We start from the raw sequence: 16,845 nt of genomic DNA on the forward strand, positions 1-16,845 counted from the left end.
TGGCCGCCCACCCCAGAGTAACGGGGGGTCCTAATTTCAATGGCGGAGTTCGTATCCTGATGACATCACCGAGACGCACACGCCATTTTAACCACAGGCCTGATTGAGGACCGAACCTGCCGTGGACAGTTGATTGCGGCCAGGTTAGAGGCCACAGGAAGCGAACTCATGGGCCATGGGGAGCAGGAGTGCCAGACAGGAACCTCTCCCCCAAAAAGGCTGTGGGACAATTGAAACTTTCAAGGCCGAGAGTGATAGATTTTTGTTGGGCGAGGGTGTTAAGGGACACGGAGCGATGGCGGGTAGATGGAGTGGAGGTGCAGATCCACCATGATCCAACAGAATGGCAGAACAGGCTCGAGGGGCTGAATGGCCTCCCGAGTGTTATTCTTAAAAAGACTCATCACGGTAGGACGAAAGCGATTCCTGACAAGATACTAAATCCTTCGCAGGATCTGATTTTGAACATGTCCGCCCTTCCTCATGTTCTTCAACCCCCCCCCCCCCCCCCCCCCCCCCAACACCACCTCGCGCTTCCCCTCCCCCCGCCTGTGGCACATTAGACAATCTTATTTAAATAAAGTTGCATTTCATTTGGAATATTGCATCTGAGCATTGGTCAAGGGCCCCAAGTGACACTTTCCCTCCTCAATTCACGCTGTCTTCATCACTGGCGTCTCCCTTGTCGTCCTTGGCCTCCAGGATTCCGCTTTCGTCAATGTTTTCCAGGGAGTCGGCGTGCTGGATGGAGAGTTCGGAGAGCTGGATGGGGAGAAGCGTGCTTTGCTCTGGATGGATCCAGGGTTTGTAAGCTGGGTTGTGCTTCGCTTTCCAATCCAGGTACTTGAGGCATGCTTTGTACATCTTCTTCATCGCCTTGTAAAAAAAAAAAGACAATGTTTGTCTCAAGTTACTAAGAACATAAGAATTAGGAGCAGGAGTCGGCCATACGACCCCACGAGCCTGCTCCGCCATTCAATAAGATCGTGGCTGATCTTCGACCTCAACTCCACTTTCCTGCCCGATGTCCACATCCCTCGATTCCCCTAGAGTCCAAAAATCTATCGATCTCTGTCTTGAATATACTCAATGACTGAGCATCCACAGCCCTCTGGGGCAGAGAATTCCAAAGATTCACCGCCCTCTGAGTGAAGAAATTCCTCCTCATCTCAGTCTTAAGTGGCTGACCCCTTATCCTGAGACTATGTCCCCTAGTTCTAGACACTCCAGCCAGGGGGAAACAACCTCTCAGCATCGACCCTGAATCCCCCTCAGAATCTTATATGTTTCAACAAAATTACCTCTCATTCTTCTAAACTCCAGAGAGTATCGGCCCATTCTACACAATCTCTCCTCATAGGACAGCCCTCTCATCCCAGGAATCAATCTAGTGAACCTTCGTTGCACCGCCTCTAAGGCAAGTATATCCTTCCTTAGATAAGGAGACCTAAACTGTGCCCAGTACTCCAGGTGTGGTCTCACCAAGGCCCTGTACAATTGTAGCAAGACTTCCTTACTCTTATACTCCAACCCCCTTGCAATAAAGGCCAACATGTTATTTGCCTTCCTAATTGCCTGCTGTACTTGCATGCAGCAAACCGATCTCATGACTGAAACTACAGCAAAGTCTCCCGATAAAAGCAGGATTATTTCTCCAGCAGCGTGCAAGAAGTGGAGGGTATACATATTTTATCCTCCAATTTTAAAATTCTCATCCTTCTTTTCAAATCCCTCAATGGTCCTCGTCCCCTCCCTATGTCTGTAACCCCCAACAACCCTCCGAGATCTCTGCGCTCCTCTAATTCTGGCCTCTTGAGCATCCCCCGATTTTAATCGCTCCACCATTGGAGGCCGTGCCTTCAGCTGCCTGGGCCCCCAGCTCTGGAATTCCCTCCCTAAACCTCTCCGCCTCTCTCTCCTCCTTTAAGATGCTCCTTAAAACCTACCTCTTTGACCAAGCTTTTGGTCACCTGTCCTAATATCTCCTTCTGTGGCTCGGTGTCAAATTTTGTCTGATAATCGCTCCTGTGAAGCGCCCTGGGATGTTTTACTACGTTAAAGGCGCTGTATAAATGCAGGTTTTGCTGTTATTGTTGATAATTACAGAATACAAATGATGCATATAAAATCAAGCCCAGTCCCTTACAGCAGTGTGGTCTCCCAGCGTGATTGACGGGGGAATTACCCAACCATCTCCATTCTGGCCGGGAATAGAGGTGTCACTCTATGCAGCCGCCCGGTGCTCTGCTCATCCAATTGCTCAGCCTGTGCTCTAGATGGCTCTGTAGTTGGAGTGAACCAGCTGCTTCACCCCATCAGTTGTGAGGTCCTCTACATTGGGTTGCCATCTCTGGTTGGACCTGTTCCTGGGAGGTTCCTACACGTGACCTCCTGTCTCCAACCCCCCAGCCCCACCCCCACACTCCCGCCATTGGTCGCCTGGCCCGTCCATCCACGTGGGGCCCCTCCTTCCCCATGGCCGACTGGAGAAGGAACAGACTCATCGTTACCCGATTGGACCATCCTCGACTGTAAGAGCCTTTTTCCCACCCATCCTGATATTTTTATAACTAATAATCAGATGTGTGCAAAGAAATTTTATAAAATGCACAATTATTTTAATGACCCAATGATTTATCTCCCGGGTTTTTGTTCCCAGCAGTGCCCAGGAGATCAATCATTGACTCATAGAAGTTTACGGCACAGGTGGAGGCCATTCGGCCCATCGTGTCCATGCCGGCCCAACAAGAGCTCTCCCACTTTCCAGCTCTTGGTCTGTAGCCCTGCAGGTTACGGCACTTCAAGTGTATATCCAAGTACTTCTTAAATGTGATGAGGGTCTCTGCCTCGACCACCTCTATATTAAATATCGTACTCACTTTGGGAGCCAGAAGCTGCCATGATTGGTTCACCACCCATTTTGGTAACGAGCCTTAAAAGAAAAACACAAATTAATTACTTGGATGCCAATCAAGACCTTTACAAACAAGCATAGGATTGGCGAGAGATCAGAGAGCATGATCGACCTCGTGTCAGCTGTGGCTCAGTGGGCAGCACTCTCACCCATGAGTCAGGAGGCCGTGGGTTCAAGCTCCACTCCAGAGACTCGAGCACAAAAATCTAGGCTGACGCTCCCAGTGCTGTACTGAGGGAGCGCCGCACTGTCGGAGGGGCAGTACCGAGGGAGCGCCGCACTGTCGGAGGGGCAGTACCGAGGGAGCGCCGCACTGTCGGAGGGGCAGTACCGAGGGAGCGCCGCACTGTCGGAGGGGCAGTACCGAGGGAGCGCCGCACTGTCGGAGGGGCAGTACCGAGGGAGCGCCGCACTGTCGGAGGGGCAGTACCGAGCGAACGCCGCACTGTCGGAGGGGCAGTACTGAGGGAGCGCCGCACTGTCGGAGGGGCAGTACCGAGGGAGCGACGCACTGTCGGAGGGGCAGTACCGAGGGAGCGACGCACTGTCGGAGGGGCAGTACCGAGGGAGCGCCGCACTGTCGGAGGGGCAGTACCGAGGGAGCGCCGCACTGTCGGAGGGGCAGTACCGAGGGAGCGCCGCACTGTCGGAGGGGCAGTACCGAGGGAGCGCCGCACTGTCGGAGGGGCAGTACCGAGGGAGCGCCGCACTGTCGGAGGGGCAGTACTGAGGGTGCGACGCACTGTCGGAGGGGCAGTACTGAGCGAGCGCCGCACTGTCGGAGGGGCAGTACTGAGGGAGTGCTGCACTGTCGGAGGGACAGTACTGAGGGAGCGCAGCACTGTCGGAGGTGCCATCTTTTGGATGAGATGTTAAACCGAGGCCCCGTCTGCTCTCTCAGGTGGATGTAAAAGATCCCATGGCACTATTTCGAAGAGGAGCTGGGGAGTTCTCGCCGGTGTCCTGGGGCCAATATTTATCCCTCAATCAACATCACTAAAAACAGATTATCTGGTCATTATCGCATTGCTGTTTGTGGGAGCTTGCTGTGCGCAAATTGGCTGCCGTGTTTCCCACATTACAACACTTCAAAAGTACTTGATTGGCTCTGGGACGTTCCGAGGTTGTGAAAGGCAATATAAAAACAACTCTTTCTTTACCACTAATACAAAAAGAAAATACTGCAGATGCTGGAAATCTGAAATAAAAACAGAAAATGCTGGAGAAACTCAGCAGGTCAGGCAGCGTCTGTGAAGAGAGAAACAGAGTTAATGTTTCAGGTCGATGACCTTACGTCAGAACTGGAAAAAAACAAGAAATGGAACAGATTTTTAAGCGAGTGAAGGGGCTGGGAAATGGGGGAGGGGGGCGAAAGAACAGAAGGGAAGGCCTGTGATAGGATAGAAGGCAGGAGAGATTAAGCATTCTACCCTATCACAGACCTTCCCTTCTGTTCTTCATCCCCTCCCCCATTTCCCAGCCCCTACCCTTGCTTAAAAATCGGTTCCATTTCCTGTTTTTTTCCAGTTCTGACGAAAGGTCACCGACCTGAAACGTTAACTCTGTTTCTCTCTCCACAGAAGCTGCCTGACCTGCTGAGTGTCTCCAGTATTTTCTGTTTTTATTTCTTTCTCTCCCATCCTGGTAGTCGCACGATCCAACGATACTGGAGTTGTTGACCAAACACGGCGATCAATCTCTATCAATGAGCCTACACCAGACCCAGACACGAGGCGAGGAAAACCCCCAGTGGTGGAGAGCTTTGGTCCAACGTTACCTGTTCCTCCCGAGCTACTTCACTTTAACAAGTAGAAGGCCCACCACCACCTTCTCAGGGGCTACTGAGGATGGGCAATCAAAACTTGGCCTTGCCAGCGATGCCCACATCCCAAGAATTAATTTTTTTTAAAGTCATATCTCAAACAACTCATACACTGTATTCCAAAATGTTACTTTCTGAAAGAAATCTATGTCTGAATGAATTAATCACCATCTCCTCAGGGAGCCTGTTCCATAAGATTTGACCACTCGCTAAATGAAATAATATTTTACAAACATTCAGTCTCTCTATCAAACAACGAGTCTGTCCAATCGAGAGAAGGGCTTGGCGTTCCTCCATCATTTGGTTTTGTAATCGTACCCTCGGGATGTGGAATTTAAAAAAAATTCTTTCACAGGATGTGGGCATCGCTGGCAAGGCCGGCATTTATTGCCCATCCCTAGTTGCCCCTTGAGAAGGTGGTGGTGAGCCGCCTTCTTGAACCGCTGCAGTCCGTGTGGTGAATGTACTCCCACAGTGCTGAATTTGTTGTAGCGATTTCAGAGGGCAGTTTAAGAGTCAACCACATTGCTGAGGGTCTGGGGTCACACATAGGCCAGACCGGGTAAGGACGGCAGATTTCCTTCCCTAAAGGACATTAGTGAACCAGATGAGTTTTTACGACAATCCGGTAGTTTCATGGTCACCATCACTGATACTAGCTTTTTATTCCAGATTTATTTAATTAACTGAATTTAAATTCCCCAGCTGCCGTGGTGGGATTTGAACTCACGTCTCTGGATCATTAGTCCAGGCCTCTGGATTACTAGTCCAGTAACAGAGTCACTATGCTACCGTACCCCTGATGACACGGGCCAGGCCATATTTAATCACCCATTCCTAGTTACCCTGCTTAAGACTTGGCTGACCCATCCTCCTCAGAGGGCAGTAAGTGTTAACCGTGTTGGTGTGGGGACTGGAGTGACGTAGAAACATAGAAGATAGGAGCAGGAGTCAGCCATTCGGCCCCTCGCGCCTGCTCCGCCATTCAATGAGATCATAGCTGATCATCCAAACTCAGTACCCTGTCCCTGCTTTCTCCCCATATCCCTTGATTCCTTTAGCCTTAAGAAATATATCCAACTCCTTCTTGAATATATTTAATGAATTGGCCTCAACTGCCTTCTGTGGTAGAGAAATCCACAGGTTCACCACTCTCTGGGTGAAGAAATTCCTCCTCATCTCTGTCCTAAATGGCTTACCCCTTATCCTTAGACTGTGACCCCTGGTTCTGGACTCCCCGACCATCGGGAACATCCTTCCTGCATCTAGTCTGTCTGGTCCCGTTAGAATTTTATAAGTTTCAATGAGTGACGTAGGTCCAGACCGGGTAAGGGCCATTTCCCCGAAGAACATTACTGAACCGGTTGGGTTTTTAGGGCAATCCTAGGACAAATCACGGTCACTTTATTTCCTGGTGCCAGTCTAGAACTGACCAGGGACGAGGGAATACAGTCAAAGGAAGGGGACTTTGCCGCAGCTACGGTAAACCAGGAGGTTGTCGGGATACGGGACGAGATAAAGAGGTACCGGATGGAAATTCCAGAGTTCGGGGGCCCGGGCAGCTGAAGGCACGGCCGCCAATGGTGGAGCGATGGAAATCGGGGATGCTCAAGAGGCCAGAATTGGAGGAGCGCAGAGATCTCGGGGGGGGGGGGTGCGGTTGTGGGGCTGGAGGAGGTTACAGAGATAGGGAGGGGGGGGCGAGGGCCATGGAGGGATTTGAAAACAAGGATGAGAATTTTGAAATCAAGGCACTGCTTAACCGGGAGCCAGTGTGGGTCAGCGAGCACGGGGGGGGGGGGGGGCGGTGATGGGTGAACGGGACCAAGCACCACTGGAGAGGAAGTCACAACGCGAGCATCACCAGGGAAATGCACATCTGTTAGTAACTTAATTGAAATCTTTACTCTTCCCCACAGAGGTCCTGTTCACACTCTCCTCATCCTCCTCCTGAATCCCTGTAGATATTTACTGAACTCCTCCCAACAGCCAGTCAATTTACTCTGGTCAGACATCGCCCCCCTTCTGGCACGGTCAGTTACTACCTCCACGGTCTGGACGCGTGGCTTCAGGCAACACATCTGCAGGAAGACACCCCTGGCCCAAGAATCCCCCAAACACAAATCCCTGATCCGGCTACAGGGGCAAAGGTGCATCATCTCGCCTCCCAAACTCCTCATTTTGCCTTCATCCTTGTTTTCAAAGCCTTCCATGACCCTCGCCTCTCCCTATCTCCAGCCCCGAGATCTCAGCGCTCCTCCAATTCCAGCCTCTCGCGCATCCCTGATTTTAATCGCTCCGCCGTTGGCGGCCGTGCCTTCAGCTGCCTGGGCCCTAAGCTCTGGAATTCCCTCCCTAAACCTCTCCGCCTCTCTCTCCTCCTTTAAGATGCTTCTTAAAACCTCTTTGACCAAGCTTTTGGTCACCTGTCCTAATATCTCACGTGTCTCGGTGTCACATTCTGTTTGATAATCGCTCCCGTGAAGCGCCTTGGGGCGATTTTACGACATTTAAAGTTGCTGAGTAAATGCAAGTTGTCATCTGCGTGTGACATACTTTCCAGCGCTGAGCCAGGTCTGGCCCCTCACCTTTAGGGTCCACCTGTGCCAGGTACGTGAGGGTGCAGCTGGTTGCGCTGCTCGTTTCTACCAAGTATCCGGTCTGAACTGAAATTGCCCGAACCCGTTCCTTCTTTGGAGGGTATTTCTGAGGAGAAAGGGCAAAGAAAAACAAAAGTCACTCACCTAGAATCACACAGCACAGGAGGAGGCCATTCGGCCCATCGTGCCTGTGCCGGCTCTTTGAACGAGCTCTCCAATTAGTCCCACTCCCCCCTGCCCTTTCCCCACAGCCCTGCACATTTCTCATTTTCAAGTATTTATCCAATTCCCTTTTGAAAGTTACTATTGAATCTGCTTCCACCGCCCTTTCAGGCAGCGTGTTCCAGGTCACAACAACTCGCTGTGTTAAAAAAAAATGTTTCCTCATCTCCCCTCTGGTTCTTTTGCCGATTATCTTCAATCTGTGTCCTCTGGTTACCGACCCTCCTGCCACTGGAAACAGTTTCTCCTTATTTACTCCATCAAAACCCCTCATCATTTTGAACGCCTCTACTAAATCTCCCCTTAACCTTCTCTGCACTAAGGAGAACAATCCCAGCTTCTCCAGTCTCTCTACATCACTGAAGTCCCTCATCCCTGGCACCATTCTAGTAAATCTCCTCTGCACCCTCTCCAAGGCCCTGACATCCTACCAGAAGAAAATCAGTTGATGTTTGGGATGCAGCCTATATGCGAGTAAATACGGTCTATGCACTAATCTGGTTGCTCGGTTTAATGTTAGATTTTTGCATCAAACAGATTGAACGAAGGTTTTGCGATGGCTCAAAGCACCTCAAGCCATCTCCGGATTGCCCTGCAGTAGAACTGATCCCAGCTTCCACCCCCACCCCGGGAACCCCCCCCCACTCCCGCACCCCGCTGGACCCCTCCCCGGACGGCCAAGCCCTCCCTCCCGACGTGTTGCTCAGGTTGAAACCGGCCGTCGGTTCCCAGAAGCTCCCCGGCCGTGGTCGTGCACTCACCGGGTGTTTCACAGAGTAGTTCATGATGATGTAATCGCTCCCCATGGGTAGCCAGGACCTCAGCGTGATGACATCGCGGTTTTTCAAAGGCTTTGGGCATCGCCCTGGTGGCAAAATAATAATCGTTAAAAACAAATCACAAATCGAACACACATGACTAGAGGCAACATAAACAAATGGTTCACTTTTAAACCGGGTGCGGGAACAGAGAGACCTGGGGGTGTACGTACACAAGTCTTTGAAGTTGAAAAGGCTGTTAAAAAGCACATGGGATCCTTGGCTTTATTAATGGAGGCACAGAGTACAGAAGCCAGGACATTATGTTAAACTTTTATAAATCACCGATTAGGCCTCGGCTGGAGTACTGTGTTCAATTCTGGGCACCACACTTTAGGAAGGATGTGAAGGCCTTGGAGAGGGTGCAGAGGAGATTTACTGGAATGGTTCCAGGGATGAGGGACTTCAATTATGTGGAGAGACTGGAGAAGCTGGGATTGTTCTCCATAGAGCAGAGAAGGTTAAGGGGAGATTTAATAGAGGTGTTCAAAATGATGAGAGTTTTTGATCGAGTAAATAAGGAGAAACTGTTTCCAGTGGCGGGAGGGTCGATGACCAGAGGACACAGATTTAAGATCATTGGCAAAAGAACCAGGGGGGAGACGAGGAGAATCATTTTTACGCAGCGAGTTGTCGTGATCTGGAATGCGCTGCCTGAAAGGGCGGTGGAAGCAGATTCAATAGGAACTTTCAAAAGGGAATTGGATAAATACTGGAAGGGGAAAAATTTGCTTTGCAGGCCTCTGGGGAAAGAGCAAGGGGGGAGTGGGACTAATTGGAGAGCTCGTTCAAAGAGCAGGCACAGGCACGATGGGCCGAATGGCCTCTTTCTGTGCTGTGAGATTCTATGATTCAATATCACAAGGGGAACCTGGAGCAATTGATTGCTGAGGATCACTGCCCATGTGTCTAACAGCGAGGCCTGGAAGGAATCATTGCTCAGCTGCCCCAGCGAACACCCACAGCTTGTTCCACACCCCTCTCCTTTAGAATCCTCATGGTCTACCCCTCCCTCCTTAAGCTTCTCCCCGAGATATCATCCATAGGAACAGGAGGAGGCCATTTAGCCACTCGAGCCTGTTCTGCCATTCAATGAGATCATGGCTGATCTGCGACCTAACTCCATATACCCGCCTTTGGCCCATATCCCATAATACCTTTGGTTAACAAAAAGCTACCAATCTCAGATTTAACATTAACCAACTGATCCCGCGTCAACTGGCCAATCATCACAGCCCCAGGACATCACTGCAGGAGTTCTTCAGGACAGTGTCCTAGGCCCAACCATCTTCAGCTGCTTCATCAATGATCTTCCCTCCAACATAAGGTCAGAAATGGGGATGTTCGCTGATGACTGCACAGTGTTCAGTGCCACTCACAACTCCTCAGATAATGAAGCAGTCCATGCCCGCAGGCAACAAGACCTGGATGACGCTTGGGCTGATAAGTGGCAGGTAACATTTGCGCCACAGAGTGCCAGGCAATGACTATCTCCAACAAGCGAGAGTCTAACAACCTCCCCTTGACATTCAACGGCATTACCATCGCCGAATCCCCCACCATCAACATCCTGGGGGTCACCATTGACCAGAAAATTAACTTGACCAGCCACATAAATACTGTGGCAACAAGAGCAGGTCAGAGGCTGGGTATTCTGCAGCGAGTGTCTCACCTCCTGACTCCCCAAAGCCTTTCCACCATCTACAAGGCACAAGTCAGGAGTGTGATGGAATACTCTTCACTTGCCTGGATGAGTGCAGCTCCAACAACACTCAAGAAGCTCGACACCAGGACAAAGCAGCCCGCTTGATTGGCACCCCATCCACCACCTTAAACATTCACTCCCTCCACCACCGGCGCACCGTGGCTGCAGTGTGTACCATCTACAAGATGCACTGCAGCAACTCGCCAAGGCTTCTTCGGCAGCACCTCCCAAACCCGCGACCTCTTCCACCTAGAAGGACAAGGGCAGCAGGCGCATGGGAACACCACCACCTCCAAGTTCCCCTCCAAGTCACACACCATCCTGACTTAGAAGTATATCGCCGATCCTTCATCGTCGCAGGGTCAAAATCTTGGAACTCCCTCCCTAACAGCACTGTGGGAGTACCTTCACCACACGGACTGCAGCGGTTCAAGAAGGCAGCTCACCACCACCTTCTCGAGGGCAATTAGGGATGGGCAATAAATGCTGGCCTTGCCAGCGACGCCCACATCCCATAAACAAATTTTAAAAAACCTGCCATTTGCGCAAGAGAGTTCCAAACATCTGCCGCCTCTAAGTCAGAAGATTGTGGGTTCGAGTCCCCACTCCAGGGACTTGAACACAAAGCTAGGCTGACACTCCAGTGCAGTGCTGAGGGAGTGCTGTGCTGTCAGAGGTGCCGTCTGTTGGATGAGACGTTAAACCCGAGGCCCCGTTTGCGCTCTCAGGTGGACGTAAAAGATCCCACGGCCACTATTTCGAAGAAGAGCGGGGGAGTTCTCCCTGATGTCCCGGCCAATATTTATCCCTCAACCAACATCACGTTCTCTGGATTACTGGTCCAGCAACATAACCACTGCACCACCGCACCTGGTCATTTCATCCTTGGGCTCCCTCTATAAATCCCACCCCTCCCCCAAATTAGATATATTAGAAGTTGGCAGGGTGTGGCCAAATCCTCATCAGAGTCATCGTCATTCTTCAGATGAGGAAATGTTAAACCCTTCTGCCCCGTTTACTCGAGGTTCAAGATCCCACGGCACTATTCAAAGAAGAGCAGCAAGGAGTCTCAGCCAACGTCCCTCCCTCAACTAACAACACAACCGGGTGTTTAATCTTCATTGCTGGCTGTGGGATCTTGCGGTGCGCAAAAAACGGCTGCCGCATTCGTCCAGGTAATGACACTCAGCGCAGCGTAAAGTGGTTAGTCGGCGGTGACGCTCTTTGTGGTGTTTGAGAGATGGGACCAGGCTGTTGACTCCCCGTCGGGATTTGGACTGTAGGCCGTGGTGGGAATGGCGAGATTCCCGCCCGGTTTTGGACTGTGGGCCGTGGTGGGAATGGCGAGATTCCCGCCCGGTTTTGGACTGTGGGCCGTGGTGGGAATGGCGAGATTCCCGCCCGGTTTTGGACTGTGGGCTGTGGTGGGAATGGTGAGATTCCTGCCCGGTTTTGGGCTGTGGTGGGAATGGTGAGATTCCCGCCTGGTTTTGGGCTGTGGTGGGAATGGCGAGATTCCCGCCCGGTTTTGGACTGTGGGCTGTGGTGGGAATGGCGAGATTCCTGCCCGGTTTTGGGCTGTGGTGGGAATGGCGAGATTCCCGCCCGGTTTTGGGCTGTGGTGGGGAATGGCGAGATTCCCGCCCGGCTCAGGGCCACCAGTTGTACTCACAGGCGTAGTAGCCGACATCCGCGTTAGCCGTCAGCTTGCCAATGTCAAACGTCTCGATCATGTTTTCGTCCCACTTCCTGCGGTATTCGGTGTCGTGTAGAACATCGTAGAGCGTCTCCGAGCTCAGGTCTTTGCAGAACATCCTGCACTGAGAGAGAGAACACAAGGGGTAACTGTTTGAGGAACTGTGTACGGGGGTGGGGGGGGGGGCGGGGAAAGAGAGAGAGAGAGAGAGAGAGAGAGGGAGGGAGGTGTAGTGTATGTACCTTTAAGAGGAACTATGTTTTTGAAGCCGCTGTGTACTGTAGTACCGGTAGTGACCACTCGGGTATATAAGCCTGTATAGCATCTTGTGTAGTTAGTTCACCTCCAGACTTTGTTCAATAAACACTTGGTAAATCAACTCCTGCATTCCGTGTCTCCATTAACACACGGATCTAACAGTGGCGACGAGTTAGAAACGAACTTACCTGCAATTCGGCAGCACCTCAAGGAGATCGATTCCTCAGACGAAGGTCGAAGCAAGAAAAAGAAAAAAAACCTGTGGTTTCACCAGCTAGCCGGGCTGGTGGCAGGTAGTGCACTGATCCTTCCTGGGCTGCGGCGAGCTGGGGCTCAATCGGGCGGCTCTGCAGCAGGGCCGGGCAGCGAGTCGGAAAGCAGAAGCAAAGAGAGACAGAGGGTGGAACACTCAGGAGGCGGCCGGTGCTGTAAAGCAGGTCGGCGTTCGGACCGAGCAGAGGGAGGGGAAAATCCCATAGGGTCCGCTCCACGACGGGAACGGTTCTCCAAGTAACGGAGAAACTATTTAAAATATATATTTAAAAAAATAATAGAAATACCGCGAAAAGCTGCAGGTCGCAACGGGAACCACGGAGAACAGCGTTGGCAGCAGCAGCAGCGGCAGCGGCGGGAAAGCGCGGGAGGCGCCATCTTGACTCGGCGGGGAAGAAGGAAAAGCGCGGGAGGCGCCATTTTTTTGATTTTCAGGATGCCGAAGACTGGCAATATTACTGCTTTCGATAGTGATATAGAGGATTGGGCCACATATGTGGAAAGAGTGGAGGTATATTGCAAGGCGAATGAAGTAGCGGATGATAAAAAGGCATCGGTACTTCTAAATCTGATGGGCGCAAGGACATACGGGCTGTTACGAAACTTGATCACTCCAGCTAAACCAATGGACAAGAATTTTAAGGAGATTGTTGATACCCTACAGGAGCACTTAAACCCAACACCGCTGCTGATAGCGGAACGATTCAAATTCTTCAGGAGGAATCAGCACAAGAATGAAAGTAACGCTGATTACCTCACCGAATTACGAAAGCTGTCAAAGCACTGCCAATTCGGGGCAGGACTGGCAGATTCTCTACGAGACAAATTCGTCTGCGGTCTAAGCGAAGGAACACAGAAAAGACTACTTTCTGAGAAAGATTTGACACTGGACAAGGCTTTCAGTGTGGCTGTATCATACGAAGCAGCAGCAAGAGGAGCTGCAGAGATACAGCAAAAGCCACAGGACTTCGGTACCCATGAAATGACACGGGGTTTCGAGAGATGTTATCGCTGCAGCAGATCCACCCATGACCAGAAGGACTGCTGGTTCAAGGACAAAGCATGCAGGCAATGTGGAAAGATGGGACACATTGCACGTGTATGCAGATCTGGAAAAAAATCCGCTGACAGTAAAAAGGTCAATAAGGAAAAGTACAGAAAGGTACAAATGATGACGGAAAGTAGCTCCGAAGACCAGAAGAGCGATAGCGACTCCGGAAACAAGAGACTAAGCTGTCTCAAATTACATAATGTAATTGCCAAAGAAGATTACCAGACCATTTGGGTTACCCTCACGATAGCAGGGTCCCCAGTCAAAATGGAGCTAGATACAGGATCAGCTCTGACCGTCATAAGTCGACGGGATTACGAGCGGCTATTTCCGCATATACCTTTGAAAGACATATCCATTATCTTGAAGACATATACGGGGCAGAAAGTATACCCCAGAGGGAAAATAAGGGTGCCTGTTGTATACAACGGCAAGGAAATACAGAAGTTGTATTTATACGTTCTGCAAGATGGTGGTCCACCATTGTTGGGACGCGAATGGATCAGAAAGATACGTTTAGACTGGCACTCCATTCAGGCACTGACGGTGACCAGTAAGAAAAAAAAATGACATCATACCTGGACGATTAAAAGAAATCTTGGCTAATGCCAAAGAAGTGTTTCAACAGGAACTAGGAACCCTGAAAGGCGCCACCGCCTCAATAAAAGTGGAAGATGCGGCAATTCCCAAGTTTTTTAAGGCAAGGCCGGTGCCATACGCAATTCGTCCAGCCGTCGAGGTAGAGCTGGAGAATTTGGAAAAAGCAGGCGTATTATCCAAGGTAGATTGGAGCGAGTTGGCAACACCCATCGTTCCGGTCATGAAGAAAACGTTGAATAATGATAAATCTGAAGAACAGAGAAAAATTTGCATCTGTGGGGACTTTAAGGTGACTGTAAACCCGGTTCTTCACATGGTACAGTATCCTCTTCCGAGGATAGAAGATATTTTCGCCTCACTATCCGGAGGGAAACGTTTCACCAAAATTGACTTAGCACAGGCATATCTACAGATGGAGGTTGAGGAGGCCTCTAAAAAGTATCTCACGATAAACACACAAAGGCCTGTACCAGTACAATCGACTGGTTTTCGGAGTGGCATCAGCTCCGGCTATCTGGCAAAGAGCTATGGAGCAAGTCCTGCAAGGGATTCCAGGGACTCAATGCTACCTAGATGACATCCTTGTAACAGGAGAAAATGACAACGAGCACCTTGCCAACTTAGAGCAGGTGCTCACAAGGCTGAGAGAACGGGGCCTACGAGCAAATCGCCCCAAGTGCGAATTTTTCCAGAAACAAATATCATATTGTGGCCATGTCATTAACGAAGAAGGGTTGCATAAGTCACCTGAAAAAATTGAAGCGGTTGTAAAGGCCCCAGCACCTGAAAATGTCTCACAATTAAGGTCGTTCTTGGGATTAGTAAATTACTATCATAAATTTTTACCGAACTTGTTGACGGTTCTGCACCCTCTTAACGCACTGCTACAAACGGGAGTAGTTTGGAAATGGAGCGAAGACTGTAAACGTGCCTTCCATAAATGCAAAGGCTTGATCACGTCCAGGGAAGTGTTGGCTCATTACAACCCATCACTGCCAATCAGACTGGCGTGCGATGCATCCCCTTAAGGCGTGGGAGCGGTATTATCGCATAGATTCCCTGATGGCTCGGAGCGGCCGATAGCTTTTGCGTCACGCTCATTGAACTCAGCTGAGCGTAACTATGCCCAGATCGACAGGGAAGCACTCAGCCTGGTGTGGGGGGGGGGTGAAGAAATTCAACCATTACCTACACGGACAAAAATTTACCTTGTTGACTGACCATCAACCCCTCGTCTCCATATTCAACCCTAAAAAGAGCGTTCCCATTGATACGCTTATCAATTCACGCCTCTGGTGTCAGGGGGAAGGAGGTGGCTTTGATGAGGGGCCTGGCTTTGTCTGCATAGAGGGGCACCCACTGGGCGTAGTAGGAGAAAAACCCCAGGCATCTCTTCAGTGCTTTTTGGGCCTGGTTACTGGGCATCGAAGCAGTTCTTACCGGAGGCTGCTGTCTCGGTTGGGTCGCTGCAGCGGTTGGTGCCGGGGGCGGCGGTCCCGTGTCCCACGGTTTCGATTGCCATGTCTCGGCGCCGTTACGGGGGTATGCCTCGAGGTTTCGGTGGGCCTCCTCTAATGAGAGCGCAAGGGCAATGGCCGTCTTCAGGTCGGGTTCCTTGCTTTCTAGCAGTCTCTGCCGGGTGTGGTCTGACTGGAGGCCCCTGACGAAGGCATCACAGGCGAGTCCCTGCGCGTGCTCCACAGCCGTTACCGCTTTACAATCGCAGTCTCTGCAGAGTGCCAGTAGCGCCCGTGCAAATGCCCCTACCGATTCTCCCGGTTGCTGCCTGCGGGATCCCAAGAGGTGTCGGGCATAAATTGTGTTCACTGGGCGCGTATATTGCCCTTTTAGTAGCTCGAGGGCCGCCACGTACGTATTAGAGTCCCGGATTAGCATATATACTTGATGGCTCACCTGGGCGGTCAAAATTTTCAGTTTGTGATCCTCCTCTGTAACCTGTGAGATTGCGAGGAAGGATTCAAAGCAGCTCAGCCAGTGTTCAAACTTGGCTGATGCACCCACATCTTGAGGGTTTTGTTCAGACTTGTTCAGTCACTCACGAAGAAGCATGGTCTCTTCTTAGCTAATAAAATTGATACGCTTATCAATTACTTCATAAAAGGTGATGAGTCGAAGAAGAGATGATGAGTCGAAAGCAGAGATGAATAAGGCTTTTATTAGCTAAGAAGAGACCATGCTTCTTCGTGAGTGACTGAACAAGTCTGAACGAAACCCACACAGTGGTGGGTGGAGTCAGCTGAGGCATGCCTCCATACACAGCGCCACCCAGAGGTGGCAATATACAATACAGTGGTTTACCACACCCATTATGACAGCGCAAAGGTTACAGAGGTGGTCCCTTTTCCTAGGGACACACCAATATGACATGGAATACAAAGGAACAAAACAGCATGGGAATGCTGACAGGTTATCGCGCCTACCATTGCCAACGGTGGAAGAGGCGCCTACAGTGGACCCAGTGGAGATGTTCCACTCAACCATCGTGGAATGTCTACCGGTGACAAATTCTACCATTGAAAAGGAAACGAGAAATGACCCGACTCTCTCACGAGTCTACGATTTAACGGTGAAGGGATGACCAGCACATGGTGAACCACTGTTGCCAGCATTCTCGCAAAGAAGAGAACAGCTGTCAGTGTGCCGAGGAACCTTGATGTGTGGATCCAGAGTGGTGATTCCACCCAAACTCCAGGATAAAGTGCTAAAGGAGCTTCATGAGGGGCATCTGGGTGGAGTGAAAATGAAGAACTTAGCCAGAGCGTTTGTGTGGTGGCCAGGTATCGATGGAAACATCGAAGAAATGACCAAGAGCTGTCTAGGATGCCAGAAGGTCCAAAACGCCCCACCACAAGCCCCTCTACATCC

The 16,845-nt window shown here is 50.8% G+C and overlaps 1 protein-coding gene across 1 annotated transcript in view; it reads right to left on the reverse strand.

Annotated features, from left to right (window-relative positions):
• Positions 1–533: 533 nt before the first annotated feature.
• The window catches only part of stard10 (StAR related lipid transfer domain containing 10), a 103,360-nt gene continuing 87,048 nt past the window's right edge, over positions 534–16,845 (reverse strand). Inside the window, exons 2-6 of the mRNA XM_085999762.1 lie at positions 11,754–11,901; positions 8,320–8,423; positions 7,325–7,442; positions 2,880–2,932; positions 534–876 (exon numbers count right to left, since the gene is read on the reverse strand). Of these exons, the coding sequence (XP_085855888.1) occupies positions 649–876; positions 2,880–2,932; positions 7,325–7,442; positions 8,320–8,423; positions 11,754–11,901 (651 nt within the window). The 3' untranslated portion in view covers positions 534–648. The remainder of the gene's footprint in view (positions 877–2,879; positions 2,933–7,324; positions 7,443–8,319; positions 8,424–11,753; positions 11,902–16,845) is intronic.

Source organism: Somniosus microcephalus, chromosome 10 (assembly GCF_052327205.1).
Source record: "Somniosus microcephalus isolate GS21.2 chromosome 10, FLI_Smic_1.0, whole genome shotgun sequence".
NCBI lineage: Eukaryota > Metazoa > Chordata > Chondrichthyes > Squaliformes > Somniosidae > Somniosus > Somniosus microcephalus.